Source organism: Ptiloglossa arizonensis, chromosome 2 (assembly GCF_051014685.1).
Source record: "Ptiloglossa arizonensis isolate GNS036 chromosome 2, iyPtiAriz1_principal, whole genome shotgun sequence".
Lineage (NCBI taxonomy): Eukaryota > Metazoa > Arthropoda > Insecta > Hymenoptera > Colletidae > Ptiloglossa > Ptiloglossa arizonensis.
Genome location: NC_135049.1, coordinates 29,362,314 through 29,384,502, shown reverse-complemented (window position 1 = coordinate 29,384,502; position 22,189 = coordinate 29,362,314). Strand labels below are relative to the sequence as shown.

Genomic DNA, 22,189 nt, shown 5'->3' with positions numbered 1-22,189 from the left:
ACATCGAAGCGAGCCACCCTACGCGTTTTGTCGTCTATACGACGGAAAGTGGTTCGGTCGGAACGGATAACATCTACCAGTGGGTAACGTAGGTCGTACGCTTCGATACGAGCTCGCTTACATCATACACGTGCGGTTAATACGTACGGGCAATTTTTCCGTTCGATTCGAGGATCGATCGAGGCGAATAATGGCGCGCGAAAAATCGATCGCGGTGAACGATCTTATCGACTGTAACCCGGGAGCGAGAAAGACCGGAAAGGAGAGAGGAGGCGGAATCGCGAGAAGACTCGAAACCATTCATTCCATCGGCGTATACTAATCGCGTCCACCGGTACACGCTCGTCTTACATAACCTCGACGTCCCGCTCGACAGGACCTTCGTCCTTCTCAGCCCGGTCCCGATCACGGACGCGGCAAGGAATTCGAGGGCGAGCAAGAAAGAGAAAATGCCCGCTCGCGATGGACCGGGTACGCACGCGTGAGAACGAGCGAGACGGTAGGACAGATACGCGCCGCGTACGAGACCGAGGGAGAAAGAGCGCGGCGCGATCCACCGAGCGCGAGAGAGAGAGACGCACACACGCACACCGCGGTGGAAAGAGGGAGACAGATAGAGTCCATCAAGCAAAACTCACCCTGTTGCATTCCAGAGCCTCTGCGCTGTGCTCCTCCTTCTGCTTGAAGCAGCTGCTGCACTTGCTCTTGTTGAATATGTTCGGCGCGAACTTCCTGCACTCGGCGCCGGTGCCACGGACGCCCGCCGTGCCGCCCGACATCGCGACACGTGCGAATTAACCGCGACGACCGGACAGCATCGTTCGCCTCTCGTCCCCTTCCCTTCGTCCGCCGTTACGAACCACGGCAAGCTTCTCCGCGTGTTCGATTCCTCTTCTTCCGCTGTTGCGCCCGTCCCGGAACAACAAGTTTTATTTACGCGCGATTTCGTTCCGTTGGTACGCGCGGACGCGTCACCGAGTAGTCGCCGGCCAGTCTTCGTGCCCGTTACGTTAACGGATCGAGTTAACAGGATTTCGTATTCTCGTTCCGAGCAAGGATCACACTTCGGGTATTCGTTCCTCCGTACTCGGTGACGCCGGCGAGAATCTCGCGATATATCGATTCCCGCTACCGCGATCGAATGGAACGCGCCAATTTGTCGAAAGTATCGCGTATCGCGATAATCCGCGGGGCACTTCCACCCAGCGTGTTCCGTCCCGCTTTTTGTTTACACGACCGGGACGAATATACGAGACAAGGACTCGTCGGAATTTCGTAATGAATACGCGAGCGCGTCGCGCGTCGCGCGTGTTTACGATGCGTTTATGTCACGAGGACGGAAGGGAAACACGCGCGTATGCGATGCTGTTGTCGACATCGACACGATTCGTTCGCGAAACGATCGTTCCGAATCCGATAGCAGGTGACTGTTCTCTGTCCTCGTTTTCCGCCGTTCGCCCGTGCCCCGCGGTCCGTCTTTCTTGTTGACAATCTTTTCTCCGTGACCTGTTCCGAAAGAGCACGTGGATCGAACGCGACACTCCGAATCACACGAAGCTATTTATAGACACACCCGCGTGCACCCATAGTTAACGTGTCACAGCACCGTTCACCGATGATCTCTCGATTGTTCAACGAATCGAACCCTCGTACGCACGTGCGTGCGATTGGTCGATCGATGGAAGATCACTGCTCTCGCGGCTCGAGGACTCGCCACGGATCCGAAGGGACGTGGCTGCGATGTAATTATTCGGTTGCCACGGTTCACGATGTATCGATAGTAGCACCACGATCCTCGCGCACGCCTGTCCCTGTCGACTGTCACTGCGATAATCTCGCGACGCGGCCCGAAACGCTGCACACGCGACGGCTACAGGAACGACCACGACGACGACGACGACGACACTCGAGCACACTTACGACACGCCGCGTCGCGCTCTCCATAACAGAACGCTCCCGCGGACGTCCATCTGCGATCTGGCCCGTTTAACTCGGCCTCTGTGCCGTCCGCAGCGCTCACTCTCGCTCGATCGACCGCACCGCGCATCCCGAGACCCGTTACTACGCCGTCGCGAAACTAGTCCCTACCTCGGTCTGCGGAATACAGCGCCGGCGTAACAATTTACACCAACGATTTCTCGTTTCTCTTTTGTCTTCCTTTTCGTACTATTTGGTGGCCGCGTATAAAATATCGTCAGTTTTTTTTCGAAATTACCCCGAATGCCAGACAGCGTGAACACTTTCCCCTCTCAACCTCGAAAAAATACTAAATGTACAATCTATCGTTGTTTCCTGGATATCTTTTCAGTAAACTGGCGTACGCCTTCAACTGCCAAATATTTCAAATTCGAACGATTTTATTGCCAAAAATGTATAATGATGGACAAAAGATTAATAATAAGGGCAACGTGAAATTTTATACTCCGACGTTTTTAATTCTACCATCGATGCTTTTATCACTTACCGTATAACGAAATTAACTTAAATTGATGGAAAATAGAAAACATCGATAACTAGATATACTATACGGATATTAATACACAGGCTTCCTGAGAAACGTGGCAATGTTCTGCCACATGTTCAAACTACAAAAGAACGACATTTCGTATGCACCAACCTAATAGGTACTATAAATCAATGAACTTATATATTTTGATCATGAATATCTTTATCCTTTTAAGTTTCGATAACGTAACATTTTAAATTTATCGACGAAATATGTACGTCGGGTAAATGCTCCGTCGAAAACTGATTTTACTTACTAATTAATCGGTGTCGTGATTAAACGCGATCGATTGATAAATATAAAAATATACGTTTATTAATTAAGGGCACGATGCCAAAATATTTGAATACGAATCAAATCTTTCACCGTATCGAACGTTATAACTAAATATTAAGCGTGTTGTCGATAAAATTAAAAGTGAACCATCTTAGATATTGAAAGATTTGTCAAGTATTTCTTAACTCTACTTATCCTAGAAAATATGTAAATATGAAAGGACAAAAACATTTACCAATTACAGATACTTTTACGATGAATGTCTCGAACTCACGGTCGCTTCGAATTTCGGCTAAATTTTGGAAAGCACTATAGACAAACGTTTCGCGTTTTTGCGAAAGAACGCGTTCGAACAAACTCGGAATACAAAGTACGACTTGAGTCAAACGAACGTTTGAATGGAATCAGCTGATTTTTGCATCCGGTTCGATGTTCGAGATTTCTCTTCCGGTTCATCCAGACCAACGTTCCAGTGTTTGGAAGACTGACTGAAAAGATGGTAGATGAAACCTGTGACAGGTTCGTAGGCCACATTATTTCCGGCTTATATACGAAATCTAATACCTCTAACTAGCGCCAATGTACTCGCCACAATTCATTACGATGGTATAATATTTACTTTGAAAAAAATTAACCTCACATCTATTCCCTTGTATTCGAAAGATTAATCTTTCATAATCTCTGTTAGATGTTCATGAATATTTTACTAAACCATAAATTTCCATTTAAACACGGGTCTGCAAATGATTTCGCGTTGACAATGAAATATTTTTATTCAATGCATTTATTATTTTTATGTATTTTTTGCCTCACCTGTCATCTTCACTACAAAATTTCGACCGTTAAAATACATACTTATTACCTACCGGAATTCGCTGTAATTCAATAAAATTCTACTTAAATATATAACGACGCGAATAATATTGTTAGCTCTATTACAAATGTATTTGTATTCAAACAAATCTGACGCCGATTAGTTCCAATCAACATCTTACATAACACATAAAAGAATTAATTTATGATAAAGTTCAAAGAGATTAGTTCAAATTACTGAAATATTTTCAAATATTTTGGAAATTCGATAAATATCATCTGAATGTATATAAATTATTGAAATAGTCGTGTTATTTTTGAAAAATAAATAACCATAGATATTAATTATGTTCATACTGAATTTTTTTTTTTAATTATAATTGCAAGATATAATTTAAATAAATAAATATTCAGTGTTAAATATCAATTTCTTACAGGTATGTTCCCCCTGAGGTCACCATTATCAGCGAAGTATATGATAACGAAAATGCACATGAAATATTCGAATATGAATTAGAAAGAGCCTTAGAATCAGAAAGCTATTTAATCGTTATCGAGCCAACTAAATTAGGTGATGAAACCTCCAGATGGATAGCAGTAGGAAACTATCTTCACAAGACTGCAGCATTATCAGGTCTTGCAGCCATTACCACAGGTTCATAGATGTTATATTTTATGTTCCATATCTGTAAGCATTATTATCTATTTAATCTATGTTATTATACATTTTCTAGGTCTAATTTGGGGTAATCGACCCTATATTTGTGGTTCATTAGGTTTTATATCTGTAATATCCTGTGGACTTTACACTGTTTCGTGGCAGTTCGATCCTTGTTGCCAATACCAAGTTGAGACTGACACAAGTAAGCTATCGCACGTAGAATTGTTAGCCGTTTTAGGCCCATCGTCTCCAACGTTTCTTGTAAGAAAAGACGACACAAGAAGAAGGATTCTTCATACAACTATTACACTTGTAGCACTCAGCATCAGTGCTTGGAGAGTTTATCAGGCATTTAAATGAAATAGTTAATACCTGGAAAAAAGAAACTGAGTTGTAAAGAGCAGTAAGGTAGGCCATACGATGTATTGTATATGATCGTACTAAGGCCTAGCATAGAAATCTGTGAATTAAACAAAATTACAGATATGTTTTCACATATATTAATGGGGATTGTTGAGCCACACAAAGGATCTGTTTTCATTTGACGTTTATATTTTTTTTTTATGTTTTGACACTACCTCACACGTGATTTTGCAACAGAAAAGGGAATACTTGATAAGGCAGATTAAAAGTAACCCGTTCTATAAACATCTTCTATGTAAAACCTGATGTTTCGTAAAGCTCCACATTGTTACTCTATAATCTCCACCTTGTTGATTCTATTATCACAGTTAATTTTAATGCAAACAAAGACACAATTGTATTCACACAGTCACTTCAGTGAAACAAACAACTACTGGTATAAGTGTCCTTAGGGTTATACAAAATTACAACCGTACACCTGGAAATTTGGATTTAGAATTATATATTTTTAGATTGTAAATAAAGTAGATAGAATACACTACATATTATATACCGAAGAAAATGTTGCCTAGATTTTCTCACCCGAAGGTATAGCCCGCTCAAAGAAAAATAATGTCTATACGAAACATTTTCAGGAGTATTTTCCTTTAATCTTGCTATTTGACAAACGTGTTAATTAGTATAATATACAAAACTTTTATTAATTACATAAGACACTTATTATGCAATACACAAATACATGGAATATCAAAAATAAATGTCACAAACATTCCTGTAAGTGAACATCATAATAAATGTTGTGTAAATTGGTATGACAAAACTTTTTGAAATAACTTGCAGTCCATTAGTGCACCAAAAAATTCTTGCATGTATTTGTATATACATTATAACACTACTTAATGAATAACAGCATATACAATGCATTTCAAACTTTTGTTCTAACAATCTCGAGCAAACTATGAAAACTGAACAATATGTTTTATAATTAATGGGTAGCTACATAACAACCATAGCATAAAAGTCTCCAATTACATCACAAATAAAAAATCTACCACTTTAAAGACATTAAGTACTGTATACACTTTTTTAAGATATACAAAAATATAAAAGTTATTTAAGAAATTTGTGTTTTTTTAAGATTTATTTACTTATTTTTGATGTTAAAAGAAAAACTATGGTATAAAATGAATATAAGAAGAGAGGAATAAAGTCAGCAACCACAGAATACTTCAAATAGAGTTAAAGGTTTATCTTTTTTACACTATATGTGTTCAAATACGAGTTCAACATTTAATTCATCTATACTATTATTGTATGTCATCTATCATTTCATATATATTACAAACATATACCTTATTATAGTCACATGAAAGAGTATGCGAACGTAATACTTTTATTTTTAATTAGATTAATGTCAATTTTGGCTACAATAATATGAAAAATTATGTAAAGATTGAAAAAGTTTCTTATTAATAAGGAAAACACAAATAAGTGTTTAAAATCCTGCCATGACAACAAAGTTCATACCCATTACTGTACATTATGCACAACAGTGTAAATGTCTCAATTACTAGCCAAATATTTGTCGTGACATAACAGTAATTACATAGTTTTAATATACGAGAGAATACATCATGAAATATCAACAATGAGTAAGGCTGTATTTCTTATAAAATGCGTAGGTTCATTGTTGTGTCATTTATAACTTGAAAAGATTTCATTATTTAACATTCTTAAGCATTTATTTTGTACTTACTTTGAAATTTATGTAAACACGTGTAATTATGCATTTTTATCTTTTTGAAATATTTATACTTATAAAACTAAATTTCAGTAATTACTAGCAATCATTATCGCTATACTATAGTATATCCTGCAACATTTCAAGTAATGAGTGACACGTACATTTAACAGTGCTTCAGTCTCAATTCCATTACAATGTTTGTAGTATTAAACTGTATATAATGTAAACATATTCCACTATCGAGTGGCATAATAAAATATAGATTGGATATAATTTTGTTTATTTCATTTCCTGATATTACCCCCCTTTTAAAAATTGTACAAACAGTTTTGTACAATAGATACATAACATAATTTATTACATTTAAATAATTTATATTTAAAACTATTGTCTTATGTAGTAATATAAGACAAGTTTTATTAATATAAAAGTAAGAATAGAATACTTTGTAAAATAAGAATATGTTCAAACATACAAAATATTGTACAAAGATGATCTATATAAACACTATATCTTGTAATTTAAATAAATTACGCTTCTTTTTCGGACTTTTTTGCTCGCTTTTGCATTATCCAAAAGTAAAGCGAGGGACATAAAGTTCGTAAGTATATTGCAAGCTTCGATGTTATCGGAGCTATTAATACATCTTTTTCCTCTTTTAATACTGCTTTTAAAGTATAATCTGCTACATATTCTGGAGAGTAGCCCTCTTGCGTTGTCTTGTCCATGACTGCAATGGGATGTATCTTATGTATATTAGGTATGGACTACATGTTTTTCTTTACTGACCTCCATAAGTTTGTCCATTTCCAGTTAACGCATTAAGAGAAAGAGCAGTCCGCACATAACCTGGGCTTACAACAGTAACTTTTATGTTTTGATCAGCCAGTTCTGCTCTACAACTATCGCACCAGGCTTGTAATGCATGTTTAGATGCTGCATATGCAGATCTGTCATGACAATTATTAACTTTTTACACAGTATTCTGATACAAGAATCTTATTGTAAATATAAATATAAACTATATCAACCTATATGGAATAGAAATTTTGCCTTGTACGCTACTTATGCACACTACATGGCCAGACTGTTGTTTCACCATAAATGGAAGAACAGCTATAACATTACAAATTTTTTAATAAAACTTGACAATCTTTCACTAAACCTTTTATCAATAAGTACCTTTAGCCAAAGCAATTTGCGCAAAATAATTTGTAAGCATTATTTTTATATCTACATCAACATTGGTATTAATAAGTTCTCCTCTATAAGAAATACCAGCATTATTGATCAAAATATCAACTTTTCCATGAATTTCAATTATTTTTCCCACTTCAGTTTGTAGAGAATTAATATTAGTTATATCCAATGGCAAAACTATAGGAGGATGAGTCGGTATTGTCTAAAAATTGAATCATAGAACAAATTATTATCAAACAATGAATAGAAAGAAAAAATTCAGTAATGAATTCAAATATACTTGATGAGTATTCATTAAAGCACTTTTCACTCTTTCCAATTCTTCTTTTCTTCTGGAAATTAAAATAACTTTACAACCGCACTCATAAAAGACATGAGCCAATGCTTCTCCCAATCCTGAACTGGCCCCAGTAATGATTACAACCTGAAATGTAAATTTAGTATAGAGGCCATCATATTTGTAATTTAAAAAATACAATGTTAATTTTACTAAATTAAAACAAAGCATCACTACCTTTCCATTGAGTGTTGCTTTTCTTCGTTTTGTTTGCATGATGTCAAAGAAGTGATATATTAACCATGGCATAGTTATTGGAAAGCCAAATAATTTAAACAGCCACCATATAATATGCCAACCTTTCAATAATTCTGGTTTCATATTTTTAAATACTTTCATATCGTAAATATTCACTGTTTCAAATAGTTTTAAAAAAAGTTTGAATGATATAGATAATACAACTAATGAAATCTAACCTCTACGCTGTTTGCAAAAGACCACATGGTAATGACTTGCGCAATTATCGACTCACATTATCAATTTTACTCATTTTACATAATTACAAAACAAATAAGCGTACATTATAATATTAACAGCATATACTAGTTGCTTATTTTTAAGTTCCTTTTAAATATTATATTTTAAAATAAAGTCTTAATAATAAGAATTTGAAAGCATAGATGAGGTATAAAGTATAGAACTATCCAGCATTCAACACAAGAAACTATCATTAAAAATGAAGAATATATCGAACATTCAATAGACTGTCTGTCCCCTGCATGAAGGTTTTAATCTAAGACGCATTTAATGTTATTTAACGGTAAGAATTAAAATAGATAGCTTCAGAAAAAAATTTGAACGATGTGTTTTATCCATTTTTATAGCTTTTTAATTAGAATAGATGGAATTTTTAATAATGTGAGAAAAACTGGAACAAGCAGCTTGTTAAAATATATAAAATTAAGAATATTTTGAATGTTAGAACTACCGTAGTAACATCTTACTAAGCCATGAGCTACTTAGATAAGAAAGTCATAGTAATACAAAAAAGTGAAATATATTATTGATATTTTCTTTCGATGACATATATATAGTTAAAGAATCATGAATTTAAGAAATAACAGGAAGATGGTATTCAAGCATAATCAAGAAACAAGTGGAAAGATCAGTCTACCTTGAATGTTTCAGGAAGACTGAAAATTTTCGGTTGCGGTGGCCCTATTTATACTTTCGGGAAGGGGTAACGTGAACATAAGGCAGTTAAATGTGTCTGTTGGTTTTATCGAGAAATTAATATTTCAGTAAAATTATTGTTCACAGTTAATATTTTCATCATAGGTAGTGATACTAATTATTTTTTAATAATTACAATGAATAGAAATCATGATATAAAGTAGTTTGCAAATACTGACTGTTTAAATCAATTTTTATTTCTAACCGTAATTGTTATTAATGTTTACGCATTTTTTAAATGTTAATGTTACAATGTGCATGCTATTTATGCTATATATAAATGATTAATTAGTCCATATAAATACACTGTTATCGTGCCTCGAAGAAGAAAATTTGTTCTGTTCTAAGCAGATAAATCATTGTCAAAGACAATTCGTATAGATTATTGATTTACATTGTCCCCCGTGAATTTTCGTTTCGATAAACTTGATAAATGAAGAAAGAGAAATGCCGTAACATTTTAAACGCGAGAAAAGCACGGAAAGTGATAACGTCCATTTGGTTGCTAGTACGGGTACTTTTCTATGATTGGTCAAAGTTGGCGCGATTTTCGCAAAACTAGGTCACTTAATACTATTAAATTTCGTCTTTGCGGCCTAGTTTTAACGTTTGCGAATAGGCATACTACGCTGCGGTATAAATAGCAAGATCGCTTTTCGTAGCACGTATAACAAACTTCTATGATATTGTTTCCCTAGTAGTGTCGAGTATTCGGAAGAAAAACAAAGATGGGAAAGATAAATAATTCATTCGAATGTAATGATATAGTATCTATTTGCTTCGGTATACACTAAATTATTACAAACATTATTGATATTTTTCTATTCAACGGTAAGAAGTATACTACTATAGTATTACTACGTTAGTTATTGTACTATTGTTCCCAGTACTCGATACACCGCTACATTAATTTTAAATTTGATGTATACTTTGAATATTTCGCGCACAATTTGACCGAAAGCGTTCGCGTTTGTCCGTTCGCTGACAGACGGCACTGCGTTCGATACTGTTTCGTGATTGGTCGTAGTAAGCGCGCCTCTGTCAGCTGTAAGGCACAGAGTCGCCCGTTGTCCGTCGTAGACGCGGATTCGTGCAAATGGCGTCACTGCCAGTATGAGCGAGCGTATGCTGTGTAATAACGCGTACGGGCCTCGTCCGGGCGCGGCGCCGTGCGGCCCAGCCTGACGGCGAGCGTGAGTGCGACGATATTGGTCAAGATCGAAGAAATAAATCATACAAGGGGATCGTTAAATTTGCCGTCGAAGTTGCAACGGTGTGTACGTATCAACGACAAGTGGTGACACGCAGTGAGAAAGAGAGGTGAGTGCCAGATAGAAAAAAAGTCGACAAGGAGAATTGTGACCCTTGCGAGAAGTGCCGTGTTACATATACGTGAACATAATCCGCGAAATAAAGATATCTGGCCATTAAGTACGTTTCAGACATGTCCTCGATGATCCAAGAATTTTTTTCGCAACGAACGGTGAATCTTATTCCGCAGAACCTCGACTGCGTTATTTAACGCGAAATTTCTTCGCGAGTTTCCACGAAGAATGAAAGCGCGATACGATCTCTGCAGCAATACGATAAAGACAACACGTCGAAGCCGATTTCTAAGTGGCTCTTAAAGCGAGTTAGGTGAATAACAAGAAATGAAAAAGGTTAAACGTGCGCGTAGTACAATAGTTTAGACGGTACACTGTCATGACAGGTGCCATGCGTGTATCATTGCCAAATGCATCGTGATGCTTGAAAACGGTATATCGTTCCGTATATATATTCTCATAGGATTCAACTATCGAAAATCGTAATCGTCCAAGCGTAATTCCGAGTACCTAATACTATTTACCGTTTTGTCGTTTAACATATAATTCCACAATTGAGAATAGATATTATTTATCGTATTCGATGATTGGATGTTTCCTTATCGTGTTTCATGGAAATTTTTCTAATTCCATTATTCTGACAGACTGCTTAAATATATCGTTGTTATCGCGTAATCAGGACGGCCATGTTTTTCCAAGCTAAAAAACACGTTTCTCGCGGACACGCGCACGTGTGGGCGAAGCAGAATGTTTTTGTTTGCGCTGCGACGAGTTCCTAAATACGACCGACGGTTGCATAAGAGATCGAGGTGCGCCCATCTGAAAGGGTTCTTGGCGTCTTACGAAAAAAAAAATCCAAGTCCGTTTCTATCTTTGACGCTTCGCCAGCTTAAGATCAAGACAGATTAGGAAAAGGTAAAGAAGGAATTACATCGGCATTTCCGTCTTGTATAGAGATGCATACATATCTTTCATAGAAAAGCAAATGACGATCTAGAGAAAATAAACGTACAGTAGTACGACCGATGGAGGAGTACGCGTGGTATTTTACGATTACGTTACAACATAATGTGTTATCTACTTATACTATCGCGCAATTTTCTGCTCTCCTAATTTATCGATAGAGATGAATTATCGATAGAGTTTACAGCTTCGGAACGCGGTTTCGCCGAATTAAAATTAAAATGGTGGTTATTCTCGATGTAATATTCCGTTTTCTATAAGTGTAACGGACATTTTAAAAACTACAAGGAAAGGAAAAAACCTTCGTAAACGAATGGATAAGGCGTTTAACCTCACCGATACGAAGTGACTCCGGGGTTAAAGGGCATTACACTTTTAAGATAATAATGTCGTGGAATATTAAGAGCATTTGTTGAATGGAACTGTTGCAGAGGAAATCCGATTCGATAAAGACACACGCGAGACGCGATGGAAAAAATATCGCAAGATTCTTGGAATAGTGTTCGTAAAAATCATAGGTGCTGTCGGATTAGCTTCGGTACTATACGCGTATCGGTATGTTAAAGTTTACTTAGCATGTGATTTAAAATTCATTCCGTGCTCGTATAGTTATAGGTGGAGGGCTGTAACCCGAATACGTTACGATAGATACTGTGAGTAAATTCCAACGGATTCTCAGAGAAATATCGCCAGTTGTTGATGTCTGGTCGATAACTTGAAAAAATCTCGTATTCCCGAAACCGGTTATAATGGATTAACCCGTGATTTATGATACCGACTGTTCAATGCCGTTTAGAGTGGACTTCGATTTCCGTTAGACGTTTTCGTAGCATGTATCACGGTGAATGTTTATACGCTGCTTATTAGAAGTGTGCAACACGTGTAGCATATTAAAGCCGTTGAACATATTTCGATCCTCGCATGTGCACGCGCCTTTCGAAGGTCCTTGAGCAAGCTTGATTTTTATGAAGCGGACAATTTCGTAAACAGCTGCGATCAATGTGAAGTTATAGTAAAACTTGCAGCGTCTAAGATACATACATACATATGTACGTGGAAATTTCTTCGTGACCTATCCGAGTAAATCATCCGATCTTATCTTTGTGCATTCTGCAAGCGTGCCAACGGCTACGCAAAGGGAAAGAATACATCGGGAAAATAATGCAGGTTTCTGGACGGATTTTCCCGGTTTCCTTTCCGATTCCTGTAAACGACATGCGTAGCTTTTGTACATTGTCACGAAACGCTTTCATTAATTCCGTCAAGCGTCCAGGCTCGGAAAGTTTCTAAGCTACGAAAATCGATACGTGAAATTCAAGAAATTCAAATATCGACGTACTTTTTCACGGGCAGGATATTACGCGTTCAAGGAACGAACGACTCGTAGAGAGGCGTCTAGTTTCGGTGTAACTTTTTCACACACGGTACGTCACTCTCTCGCTGTGAAACGCGAAAAATTAGCACGCGTTTGAAATTGATCGCAAAACGTGCATCGTGTTTAATTTTAGGCAGAGTGTACTCATGGTTCGGAGAAGTCAGTGACCATCGGGCACGCTGGCGCGCGACTGCATTTTCATGGAAACGAACCCACTAAAGCCGCGATTTTAACCATCTCCGGTCGTTCAACCGATTGCTCCTTGGGTTGTTTACAGCGCGAATTCATGCGTCGGCGTAGAAAGTGTTCCACGGGAAGTCGAATACCTACTCTTTCGATTGTATTTATAAACGAACGACTCGGTAGACGGCTCTCGAAAAAATTATTTCGCGGTGTTCGCGACGAGGTCAAGGGAAAAAATTGAGCGGAAACAAAGTTCAGATTAATGAACGGAACGATAGGAAAATACTGTACGGGGTATTCTAACCTTATCGGGCGCTCGATAAAGACGGTTTGTTGTGTCTGGCGGAAAGGACGTGCTCTATCGGAATCGAACGTAGACTTTGCAGCTAATGATTTCGCGAAACGGGGTCGACTAATACCACTGAATTCCGCGTAAGCGACCTCGTTCTAGCGTTCGCGAGCGGGCCCGTCTTACGGTGTAAATTTCGAGATCGTTTTCTGGATGATCGAGTAATCGAACACGGGAAAAATTGTCTGTGCACGGTACACAGGTTTATTTCTTCTTGTCTTCCAAATGGATTCGAGCGGTAACGAGCGTTTATTTGCTCGGTAAACAATTACAACATTACTATACCGTTTGTGACGTTACCATTATCGTATCACTTCCTACGCTATAGTTACCGTTATTGTACCAACCACTATATCGCCGCTGTACCATCCACCGCGATACTATATCGGTACCGTGTTATCTACCATACCGCAACTGTAATATCTACACCGCTATGGTGTAACTATGTCGAAAACTATACTACCATGGCTTCGACGGCGACGTAACATAACCAAATTGCCTATTGTATTATCGTACCGGCATCGTGCCGCCTACCGTACCAATATACAATTACTATATTACCTACTAAACCGTATGCGATTACCCATATTTATTTGCAACACGCTATTACTTTTAACGCTAGAATTACCGACGGTGATTTCCTATTTATATCACACCACATACGTATCTTGGAAGTTAAACGGGAAAAGGATAAATTAACTCAAGGAATACTATTAGTCAAAGACACCGTTAAAAATCGAGTAACTTTGAAAAGAAGTTACAAACAGGTTAAATTCACCCTTTGCGGTAGTTTCACTGTTAAACCGGACCGTTTGTTGTTCGAATCCGACTATTGACGTTGAACTTGGAATCGAGCGCGGAGAAACAATAAATAAGGAAAGGTTGTCGAAATCGGGCGATACCGTATCGAGGTTCTCGAGGCGGTTTCACCGTTCGAAGCGGTAGGTGGACCATCGAGAACGTACTTACGGTTTCGGGCGGGTGGGGAGGGGTTAAAAAAATAAAAGAACGACGAACCCGACGAATACCGTGTGCGAAATACGTTCCGACGCGACTGTGATCCGCAGAGTGCCGCCAAAGAGGGATGCAGGCCGAACTGATGTACAGGAAACCGTTGACGATGACGACGACGACCCCGAGCCAGAGTTTTCATCGTCCTGGGACGGGAAAGAAGGAGGCGGGCGGAAGGGACTCCAGGGAGAGTATACACTCTGGACACTTCATGGTCTCCGATTTCGAGGCGGAGGCCCAGGACGACGAGGACGAGCTGGCCGTCCCTGTACCCGACGAGGAAGCGGTCAAGCTGGCGATCATCGCTCCCGTCGGTCTGTTGCATCAGAGATTTTCCAGTAGCTCTAGCAACGAGAAGACTCCCCAGCAGCTGAGCATCGAGACGTCCTTGAACAAAGTGTTTCAGTGCATGTCACTCGCCTACAGGTGAGTTTCTCTTTTCCCTCGGTTTTCGTTCGCGAACAATTTACGTTCCGAGGCATCGAGCGAAGGAATCGACGACCGGCCGGTCGACCGGCGTTCCCTAGAACGGAAAGAAGAGACGAGGACGAATTTTTTTCTATTTATAGCCCCCTTTAACCATAACGCGTTCTTCCGTTCGGCGCTCAAGGTCCACGGGTCAAAAATGTCCCGAGTATGGTACTCGTGTCTTCGAGCGTGTAACACGACGGAGACAGAGAGAAGAATCACGGAGACGGATGCGAGAGAAACACCCGATGGTGTCCGTTACGATAGCTTTGATTACACAGGAGCGACGTTAGGGTTAAACATAACCTATACTTCGCGCGGGGAAAAAGTACGGGTTCGAGACGTTTCGTTTCTTAACCTTGACTTCGCGTTTGAGGTCGTTCGATCGATATCCCGTACGGTGTCCTGGAATTTGTGTTTTTAATAGTAGAATAGAAACGAGAGGAAATTCGAGGGCGTGTATCGTTCGTTTAACTCTTCGAATCCTAGCGGGTTAAGGAATTTCTTACGTTATTAATACTGAACCTAGATTTCGGAATATTAAAGTACATCTCGTACGTAAAAAAAAATCGATCGACGAGGAAAAAGAGGAATTTGTAAAAATTGCTCGCGGTGTAGAACAGAAAAAGTCGCAACGTTTTTTGGAAATATACCGTGGAATTCGAAGTGAATTTCGTTACGAGAGCAGTTTTAATCCAATTGCAACGCGTATTTTTCAATCTACCGTGGGAGATTAAAATAACACCGTACAAGTTTCACGTTGGTGTGTTTCCATCCCGCCTCGTAATTAATTATCCGCCTAATCTGTTTTTTAATTTTAGTTATTCTGTGTCGTTTAGCAACACGAAGAGTTAATAACGGTGGAAAGATAATGTGTTACGAGGACGCGGCCGAAAGAGTAAACGATTAATTTCGCGACGCTTTTGTAGGGTTGTCTCCTCGGTGGATTTAAAAAACGAGCGTGCACAGTTGGCGCGCACCGCGACGTGGAACAGCTGACAGGACGAGAGGAGGGGGGGAGGGCCCCTGTCAGAATTTTTGGCGCGCATCGCGCAAACGCGTGGCCACGTGGCACTTGGCGGAAACATCCGCCGATGAATTAGGAAGCTCGTGCGCGATGGTTCGCGATCTCGAAGAAAGAACGAGCCGCACTTTGCACCGCGACGATAACGTTGCACAGAAATGGGGAAACGAACGGGCTCGTGTACGCGCGCACGGTACTCTTGTTTAAACCGTGTCGATTTGTTTTGCAACTATGTACGCAGCACGTTCGCGCAATCGGGGTCCTTCGAGATATTAGTAGACCAGCGCAGATTCCAGTTGTATTTTGAGCTCGGCAACCGGACAAATGCCTTACCGCCGGCATTCCAGCTGATAAGAGACAATTGAATTAATGAAGAAGAGGCCGTAGAACCAAACGACAACACCGCAATTAAGCTCGTCCTCGGCGAAGCCGTGGCTGCCTTCGCGACAATTTCCGTTTTCTCTGGAAAACTTCTTTTCTTTTATTTTTCTATTTTTCTTTTTTTCCTCTCGAATCCAACAACGAATACTTTACGGAATTTTTTTTTTACTTTTATTAAAATATCACGAGCGAAATTAATTTCTTCTCGTTGGCAAGAAAACGCGCTGTTACGATTAGGAATTTTTTTTTTATTATTAATATACCACGAGTAAAATTAATTCCTTCTCGCTGGCAAGGAAACGCGCGGGTACGAATACTTTATGCAATTTTTTTTTTATTAAAATACCACGAGTGAAATTATTGGATTGTTTGGAAAATCATTTCGTTTTCCAAAATGGGGAGTATATAATTTAATAAAATATTTATACGCTTTAAAAAAATCGTGTTTCATTCTCACAAAAAAAAAAAAACGAAATGATTTTCCAAACAACCCAATAATTTCTTCTCGCTGTCAAAGAAACGCGCGGTTTTCAAAGGAAATTTTAAAAGAGAGACGAGAAAAGAAAATGGCGTTGTTCGAATTTAAAATATCGGAAAATGTAATCGTAGACCTGCTTCGTGATATTTTCAAGAGTATCGTTTTGCGAACAGGAAAAATAGTTTCGATTTTATCCGAGAAGCAGAGTGAGCGAACAATGATCGGTGATCGTTTGGTAATTAATCGCTGTTGGAAAAATCGTTTCTCAATTTCCCGTTTACGCGCGAGAAACTTTTTCAATCCACACGGTTCGCGCGAGAACAATCGGTTTCGCGACGAATGCGTTGTTATCGGGGTACGCTGCATACGGTCCGCTTGTATGTAATTTAATCAACAACGGCGCTCCGTCTCCGAGTATTTTTAACGCCGAATCGGTCAGGCGCCGAATATCTCCGTGCCGCGTTTATAAATAAATATATGTATGCTCTCGAGAGTATTTATCTGGGAGCTTTTTCCCAGCTAATACGCGAATCTATCGTTTCTCGTGGAAAACGATGCACCGTGTCCCGGTGCGCGTGCATACACGGGGGCGTGACCGTGTTAACGAATGTGTTTACTCGTCGCGCGTGATCCCGATCCGTGGATTAACCAACGTCTTTACGTTGGATTCGCGACGACACGTTCGAACGTATTTCAACGTGTATCACGATTAATGAAAATAAGGTTATCGCTCCGCGTTAAGGACAGTTATCGTATTACGTACACGATAATTGAAGAGATCTCCTCGATCGAGAATCACCTTTGCCCGATCGGTGAGCACACGTGCGAATAATTCCCGAACATCGAAGGTTATCCAAACACCCATTCAGCGTTGAAAGTTTAGCGACTGACGGAGCGTAACTCGCGAAAATAAACAAAGAGTTTCCTGTTGTGCGATTACGCGCGACAATGAATTATAAATATGCATAAGTGACCGTGGTGCAGCCAGAGACACCGTATAGTCGACCATTGGACAAAACAACCAACCGCGACTATATCCGCGTACGATTCAACCATACTGTAGCGTACTGCGTCACTCGAGCGCGGTTGGTGCTATAGTCGTGACGTGACGTATAATTGCAGTGTACAGTACGAGCGGTCGGAAAATGCACTTTATTGTTCCTCGAACGCGAGAACCGTGCCGATCGCGAAGAAACACCGCGGTACATCGGAACTTTAATCGAGATTGGATAATAAATGAACCGATACCGTAATTCCAACGATAACCGTGCCGCTATTATTGTTCCGCCTTCGCGATGAAAGGGTTAATCGATTGATGATGATTTATGTCGGAACTGCAATTGGACGCGCGAAGTGAAAAGGCGCATGTATTTTTATCTACGAGAGAAGAGAGATATAATTGTCACGGTGACGCAACGTACACGTCCATCCTGAACAACAGGCTCGTAAATTTCATTTACGGTGTTCGTTGGAAAACAAAACAATAAGTGCGCGCTTTCCGTGGTTACCGTCCCGCGATAAGGTACTGTTATCGATACGCGAGGTGAATTAGTTACGTATCGGGCCTATTGTAAAAAGATTCGTTACAGGAACGGGGGAATTTGTTCTTCGAACCTTCTACGAGTTGTCTGCTATGAAATCGTTGATAAATCTAGTATCTTATCGGGGTACTTGGCGATCGTTCGATCGACGTACACACCGACCCTTCGAAGCGTTGGTATATTTAATCCTTAACGCGTTAAACGCCACGGTGATCGCTGGGGATCGGTGCTCCGAACTTACGATTCTCGAAAGCGATTAAACTTTTGGTAACTTTTGAACGGAATCGCTCTCGTTGATAGTAGTATAAAATAACAAGTATAGAGACTAATTATCGAATATTACAAAACATGAACTTTGGTGTAAATTTGTAAATAGCATCGTTCTCGTTAGTAGTAGTGTAAAATAATAAATACATAGACAAATTATCGAATATTACAAAACATGAACTCTGATGTAAACTTTTAAATAGCATCACTCTCGTTAGTAGTATTATAAAGTAACAAGTACATAGATAAATTATCGAATATTACAAAACATGAATTCTGACGTAAACTTTTAAATAGCATCACTCTCGTTAGTAGTATAAAGTAACAAGTACATAGACAAATTATCGAATATTACAAAGCATGAACTCTGATGTAAATTTTTAAGTAGCATCATTCTCCGATAGTAACGCAATAAAATAACAAGTTTGTAGACAAATTATCAAATGTGTTTCAACTGTTTACACTACTGTTCGAACAAATATCAGAGACTGTTAATAATACCGTAAAGTAACAAGTGCATCGACAAATTATCGAACATTTCAACTTTTTACAATACGGTTCGAACAAGTATCGGGGATCACCGTAAATCTAGAAAACTATTGCGGCGTTTAACGTTTTAAGTTGACCATAATCCACGTAACGTGGTCCAACGAATAGAAGACACTCGTTTCTCGATTAAATGCACCGATGCACTTATCCGGCGTTACTATTCACCTTTCCACCTGCAGCATTGTTATTACCGCGTTAACCGAGCGATAAATCTGTTTTTCTCCGGTGCACAAGGTGTCTCGGAGTCTCTCGAAGATCATTGTACACACGCGCGTAACATTTATTTCACGCTGCACCGCTTACTCGCTCGCGTGCATCCGTAACGGTGCATCCCTTATCTCTTATCCATCGCTATTCTTATCGTAGCGTTGGCTGAGCGATAGATTTATTTTTCTTCGATCCACAAGGTGTCCCTAAGTTTCTCGAAGACCGCTTCGTAACGTTTACCAGGCTACTCGCTTCTGGAACGTATCCGTGACTTTTGTCCAGCGTTTACAATTCACTCTTCCAGCTGCATCATTGTTATCATTACGCTAACCGAGAAGTGGATCTGTTTTTGAGACGTCTCCGTGTTTCTCGAAGGTTGCCACGTAATTTTTATTTCGTACCGCAAACAGTTTTTTTTTCTTCAGCGAAACAGTTGGTTAATTGCTCGCGTTGTTTTTCCAGATTCGTCGAGGAAAACAAAGGCGGAAACATAGTTTCAGACACATTTAAATAATAATATTGCCCGTTTCGAGTCGTAATTATCACCTCTCGCGAATGCAAAGTATCGGTTTCGATGACCAATTATCGTACCCGATATCTTCGTTGTTTTTTTTTTCTTCTTCTTTTTTCTTCCCCCCCTTACGGGCATAATTCGTTCGCCATAAACCGGCAACGCATACATTATGCGACACATGTCGAGCTTCCACTAATACCAATACCGTACGATACTTCACTTAACTTGATAATAGTCTTTGTAATACGTGTTTGCATACGTTATTACGCCAGCCCGTGTAATCTCACTGTTGGTTGTTTCGATTCGACAGTATTTTCACTCCATAAACTTTCGTAAAGCGCGCCCTCCTCGGAACAGTAGGATCACATGCTCGGATAACTTTATTGCTCGATTAGATGCTCGATACTGTGAAAGCTACTGGACAATCAGTTACGCATTCGGGAACGATAGGCTAATAAAAATAGTCCTCATCCTCCGTGTAACTCCGAGTAAACAATCGAGAGGATTGTTCAAGTAAACGATTCGTCGCGCTGTTCGTCATCGATGCGAAATAAAAATTTGTATTCCGAGGCAAAACGAATTCGACTTTAACCAAAACGTATTTACCAGGTACACGAGCGCTCCGAGAAGTTGATCGAAACTCGAATTATTTCTCTCGAATCGGTAACTCCTCGACGTTATCTAAAAACGTTGTAGACGTCATCGACTTCTAAATTTTATTTCGCGAAAGCGATCGATTTCGTTCTCGAGAGGCTCGTATATCGTTACACGATAGACTTTAGTTCCTTATCCTGAAGAGGGTCGTCAACACGGCCCGAAAGATCGTCGATAAATACTTCTCTGTAAATTTGCTCGTGCTTCTTAAATTAAAAAAAGCTCGGTGGGCAAAACATACGCGTCGATTCGAGAGGCAATGGAAAAACCGTAGCTCGATTGGAAGCTTACTCCGTTCCGATCGTATCGAGAACGAATCCCGCTACTCGGATTGGGTTTTTCGGGAACTGTTACGACGATTCATCGATGTCGTTTCAACGACACGGATCTCGTTCCCGTAATCGCTTATCGCGATCTATTAATTCGTTTAACGCTTCGTGTCGAGTCGCGTGTTTTATTTACGCGCGCGCGTAAACGTACCGATACACGTAAGATTGAACGCGTCCATGGAAATAGATTCGACCTCGATCGCGCGCGCTACGTTCGGCTTTTCCCGGCAATCGGGAGGCCTGGGTCTCGTGCGGTACTCTCACGGAACGCGTGTCTCTCGGGTGACGGTTCCCGCTCGCTCGCTCGCGCACGCGTGCGACGCGCATAACACGAAAAAGTGAATCGAGCTAAATTACCGTAAAGGCCTATGTGGAAGCTCGTGCGTGTGCGTCAACGTGTCTTTTATCATGCAAGGCCACTGCGTCATCGAACAGAGACGCTCCCGGTCGCAGCGCGAAGCGCACGTTGCAACGCGGCGGGCTGCACTCGTGCGAATCGAGAATCCGTTTCGTTCACGCCCCCCCGTACCCCCTCTCCCTATCCAGTCCTAACGCCGCACGCCCCTCCCACTCCCGAAAGTGCGTTTCTTCTCAGTGCGTCGCGCGCTACCCACCCCCCCGCATCGCGATCTCCGCAGTTTCTTTTTCCACGAACGATTAAATCGTTTCGCAACAATTTTCTCGTTAGTACGCGGCCAAGTCGAGCTTTTCCACCCCCCTCGTTCCCAAGCGTTTATCTTTCCACGTTTTCCTGTAATCTTGTTCTTATCCGCGTTGGTGTTTGCCAAAGACCACGGGACTATTTTCGTCCGTTTTCAACTTTGCGCTAAACCTCCATCGAACGAGGCCTCGGACGTTCAACAAAGGGAACACCCACGCGGTTACTGCTCATCTCGAGCGAGGAAGGAAAGAAATTTTCATGGGAGGAGATCGTAGAGTGGATCGAATGGAGAAAGTTTCCGGGAGGGAAATATTCGGGGGAAATTGTGAGAAGCTTGCACGAGAGGAAAAAAATTGAAACGCGAAGCAATTGTAGAAAGCTTCCGATAAGAAAATATCTGGGAAAAATCGTAAAAAGCTTGTACGAGGGGAAAGAAATTTTTATGGGAGAAAATTGTAGCGCGAATCGATTGTAAAAAGTTTCCGATAAGAAAATATTCCAGAAAAATCGTAAAAAGCTTACACAAGGGAAAGAAATTTTCCCGGGAGAAAATTGTAGCGCGAATCGATTGTAAAAAGTTTCCGATAAGAAAATATAGTATTCGGGGAAAATCGTAAAAAGCTTGCGCGAGGGGAAACAAATTTTCACGGTAAAAGATTAAAATGCGAACCAATTGTAAAAAAAACTTCCGGGAAGGAAAATATTCGGTAAGAAATCGTAAAAAGCTTGCGTGCAGTATTTCCTTTCTTCTGGAAGTAAAATATTCGGAAACGATCGTAAAAAGCTCGGAGAAAACATTCGAACGGTCGAAAGGCTGTTGTTAGAATCTAATCTCGA

At 40.2% G+C, this 22,189-nt stretch overlaps 4 protein-coding genes across 15 annotated transcripts in view; 2 read left to right on the top strand and 2 right to left on the bottom strand.

Annotated features, from left to right (window-relative positions):
- The window catches only part of Osp (myosin phosphatase Rho interacting protein outspread), a 323,581-nt gene extending 321,602 nt beyond the window's left edge, over nucleotides 1-1,979 (bottom strand). For all 3 annotated transcript variants that reach the window (XM_076327530.1, XM_076327533.1, XM_076327535.1), the window contains exon 1: nucleotides 639-1,979. In XM_076327530.1, coding sequence (XP_076183645.1) covers nucleotides 639-779 — 141 coding nt within the window. In that variant the 5' untranslated portion in view covers nucleotides 780-1,979. The remainder of the gene's footprint in view (nucleotides 1-638) is intronic.
- A 1,175-nt stretch (nucleotides 1,980-3,154) lies between these two features.
- Pmi (Transmembrane protein Pmi) lies at nucleotides 3,155-6,630 on the top strand. Its single transcript, XM_076304616.1, has 3 exons — nucleotides 3,155-3,301; nucleotides 4,033-4,250; nucleotides 4,330-6,630. Exons 1-3 carry the CDS (start codon nucleotides 3,279-3,281, stop codon nucleotides 4,614-4,616), a joined length of 528 nt encoding a protein of 175 aa, XP_076160731.1. The 5' UTR covers nucleotides 3,155-3,278; the 3' UTR covers nucleotides 4,617-6,630.
- Nucleotides 6,001-8,480, bottom strand: LOC143143420 (dehydrogenase/reductase SDR family protein 7-like). Its single transcript, XM_076304615.1, has 6 exons — nucleotides 8,078-8,480; nucleotides 7,844-7,987; nucleotides 7,546-7,765; nucleotides 7,395-7,479; nucleotides 7,153-7,313; nucleotides 6,001-7,093 (listed from the first exon to the last, which is right to left on the bottom strand). The coding sequence occupies exons 1-6, from the start codon at nucleotides 8,237-8,239 to the stop codon at nucleotides 6,894-6,896; spliced, it is 972 nt and encodes a 323-aa protein (XP_076160730.1). The 5' UTR covers nucleotides 8,240-8,480; the 3' UTR covers nucleotides 6,001-6,893.
- A 1,647-nt stretch (nucleotides 8,481-10,127) lies between these two features.
- Mondo (MLX interacting protein mondo) overlaps nucleotides 10,128-22,189 on the top strand; it is a 28,558-nt gene continuing 16,496 nt past the window's right edge. For 8 of the 10 annotated variants that reach the window (XM_076326958.1, XM_076326951.1, XM_076326950.1 and 5 more), the window contains exons 1-2: nucleotides 10,129-10,393; nucleotides 14,336-14,705. In XM_076326958.1, coding sequence (XP_076183073.1) covers nucleotides 14,353-14,705 — 353 coding nt within the window. In that variant the 5' untranslated portion in view covers nucleotides 10,129-10,393; nucleotides 14,336-14,352. Of the gene's footprint in view, nucleotides 10,394-14,335; nucleotides 14,706-22,189 lie in introns of all 10 variants that reach the window. The other 2 variants (XM_076326955.1, XM_076326954.1) reach the window with 2 other exon arrangements.

Excerpts from the sequence above, each read along its gene's own strand:
- LOC143143420 (XM_076304615.1), bottom strand. The coding sequence starts at position 8,239 with ATGAAAGTATTTAAAAATATGAAACCAGAATTATTGAAAGGTTGGCAT. Across the intron at positions 7,480-7,545 it reads GCAAATTGCTTTGGCTAAAG|CTGTTCTTCCATTTATGGTG; the intron begins GTACTTATTGAT and ends GTAATGTTATAG. Across the intron at positions 7,314-7,394 it reads AAAATTTCTATTCCATATAG|ATCTGCATATGCAGCATCTA; the intron begins GTTGATATAGTT and ends TTGTCATGACAG.
- Pmi (XM_076304616.1), top strand. The coding sequence starts at position 3,279 with ATGGTAGATGAAACCTGTGACAG. Across the intron at positions 3,302-4,032 it reads GTAGATGAAACCTGTGACAG|GTATGTTCCCCCTGAGGTCA; the intron begins GTTCGTAGGCCA and ends AATTTCTTACAG. Across the intron at positions 4,251-4,329 it reads TCTTGCAGCCATTACCACAG|GTCTAATTTGGGGTAATCGA; the intron begins GTTCATAGATGT and ends TACATTTTCTAG.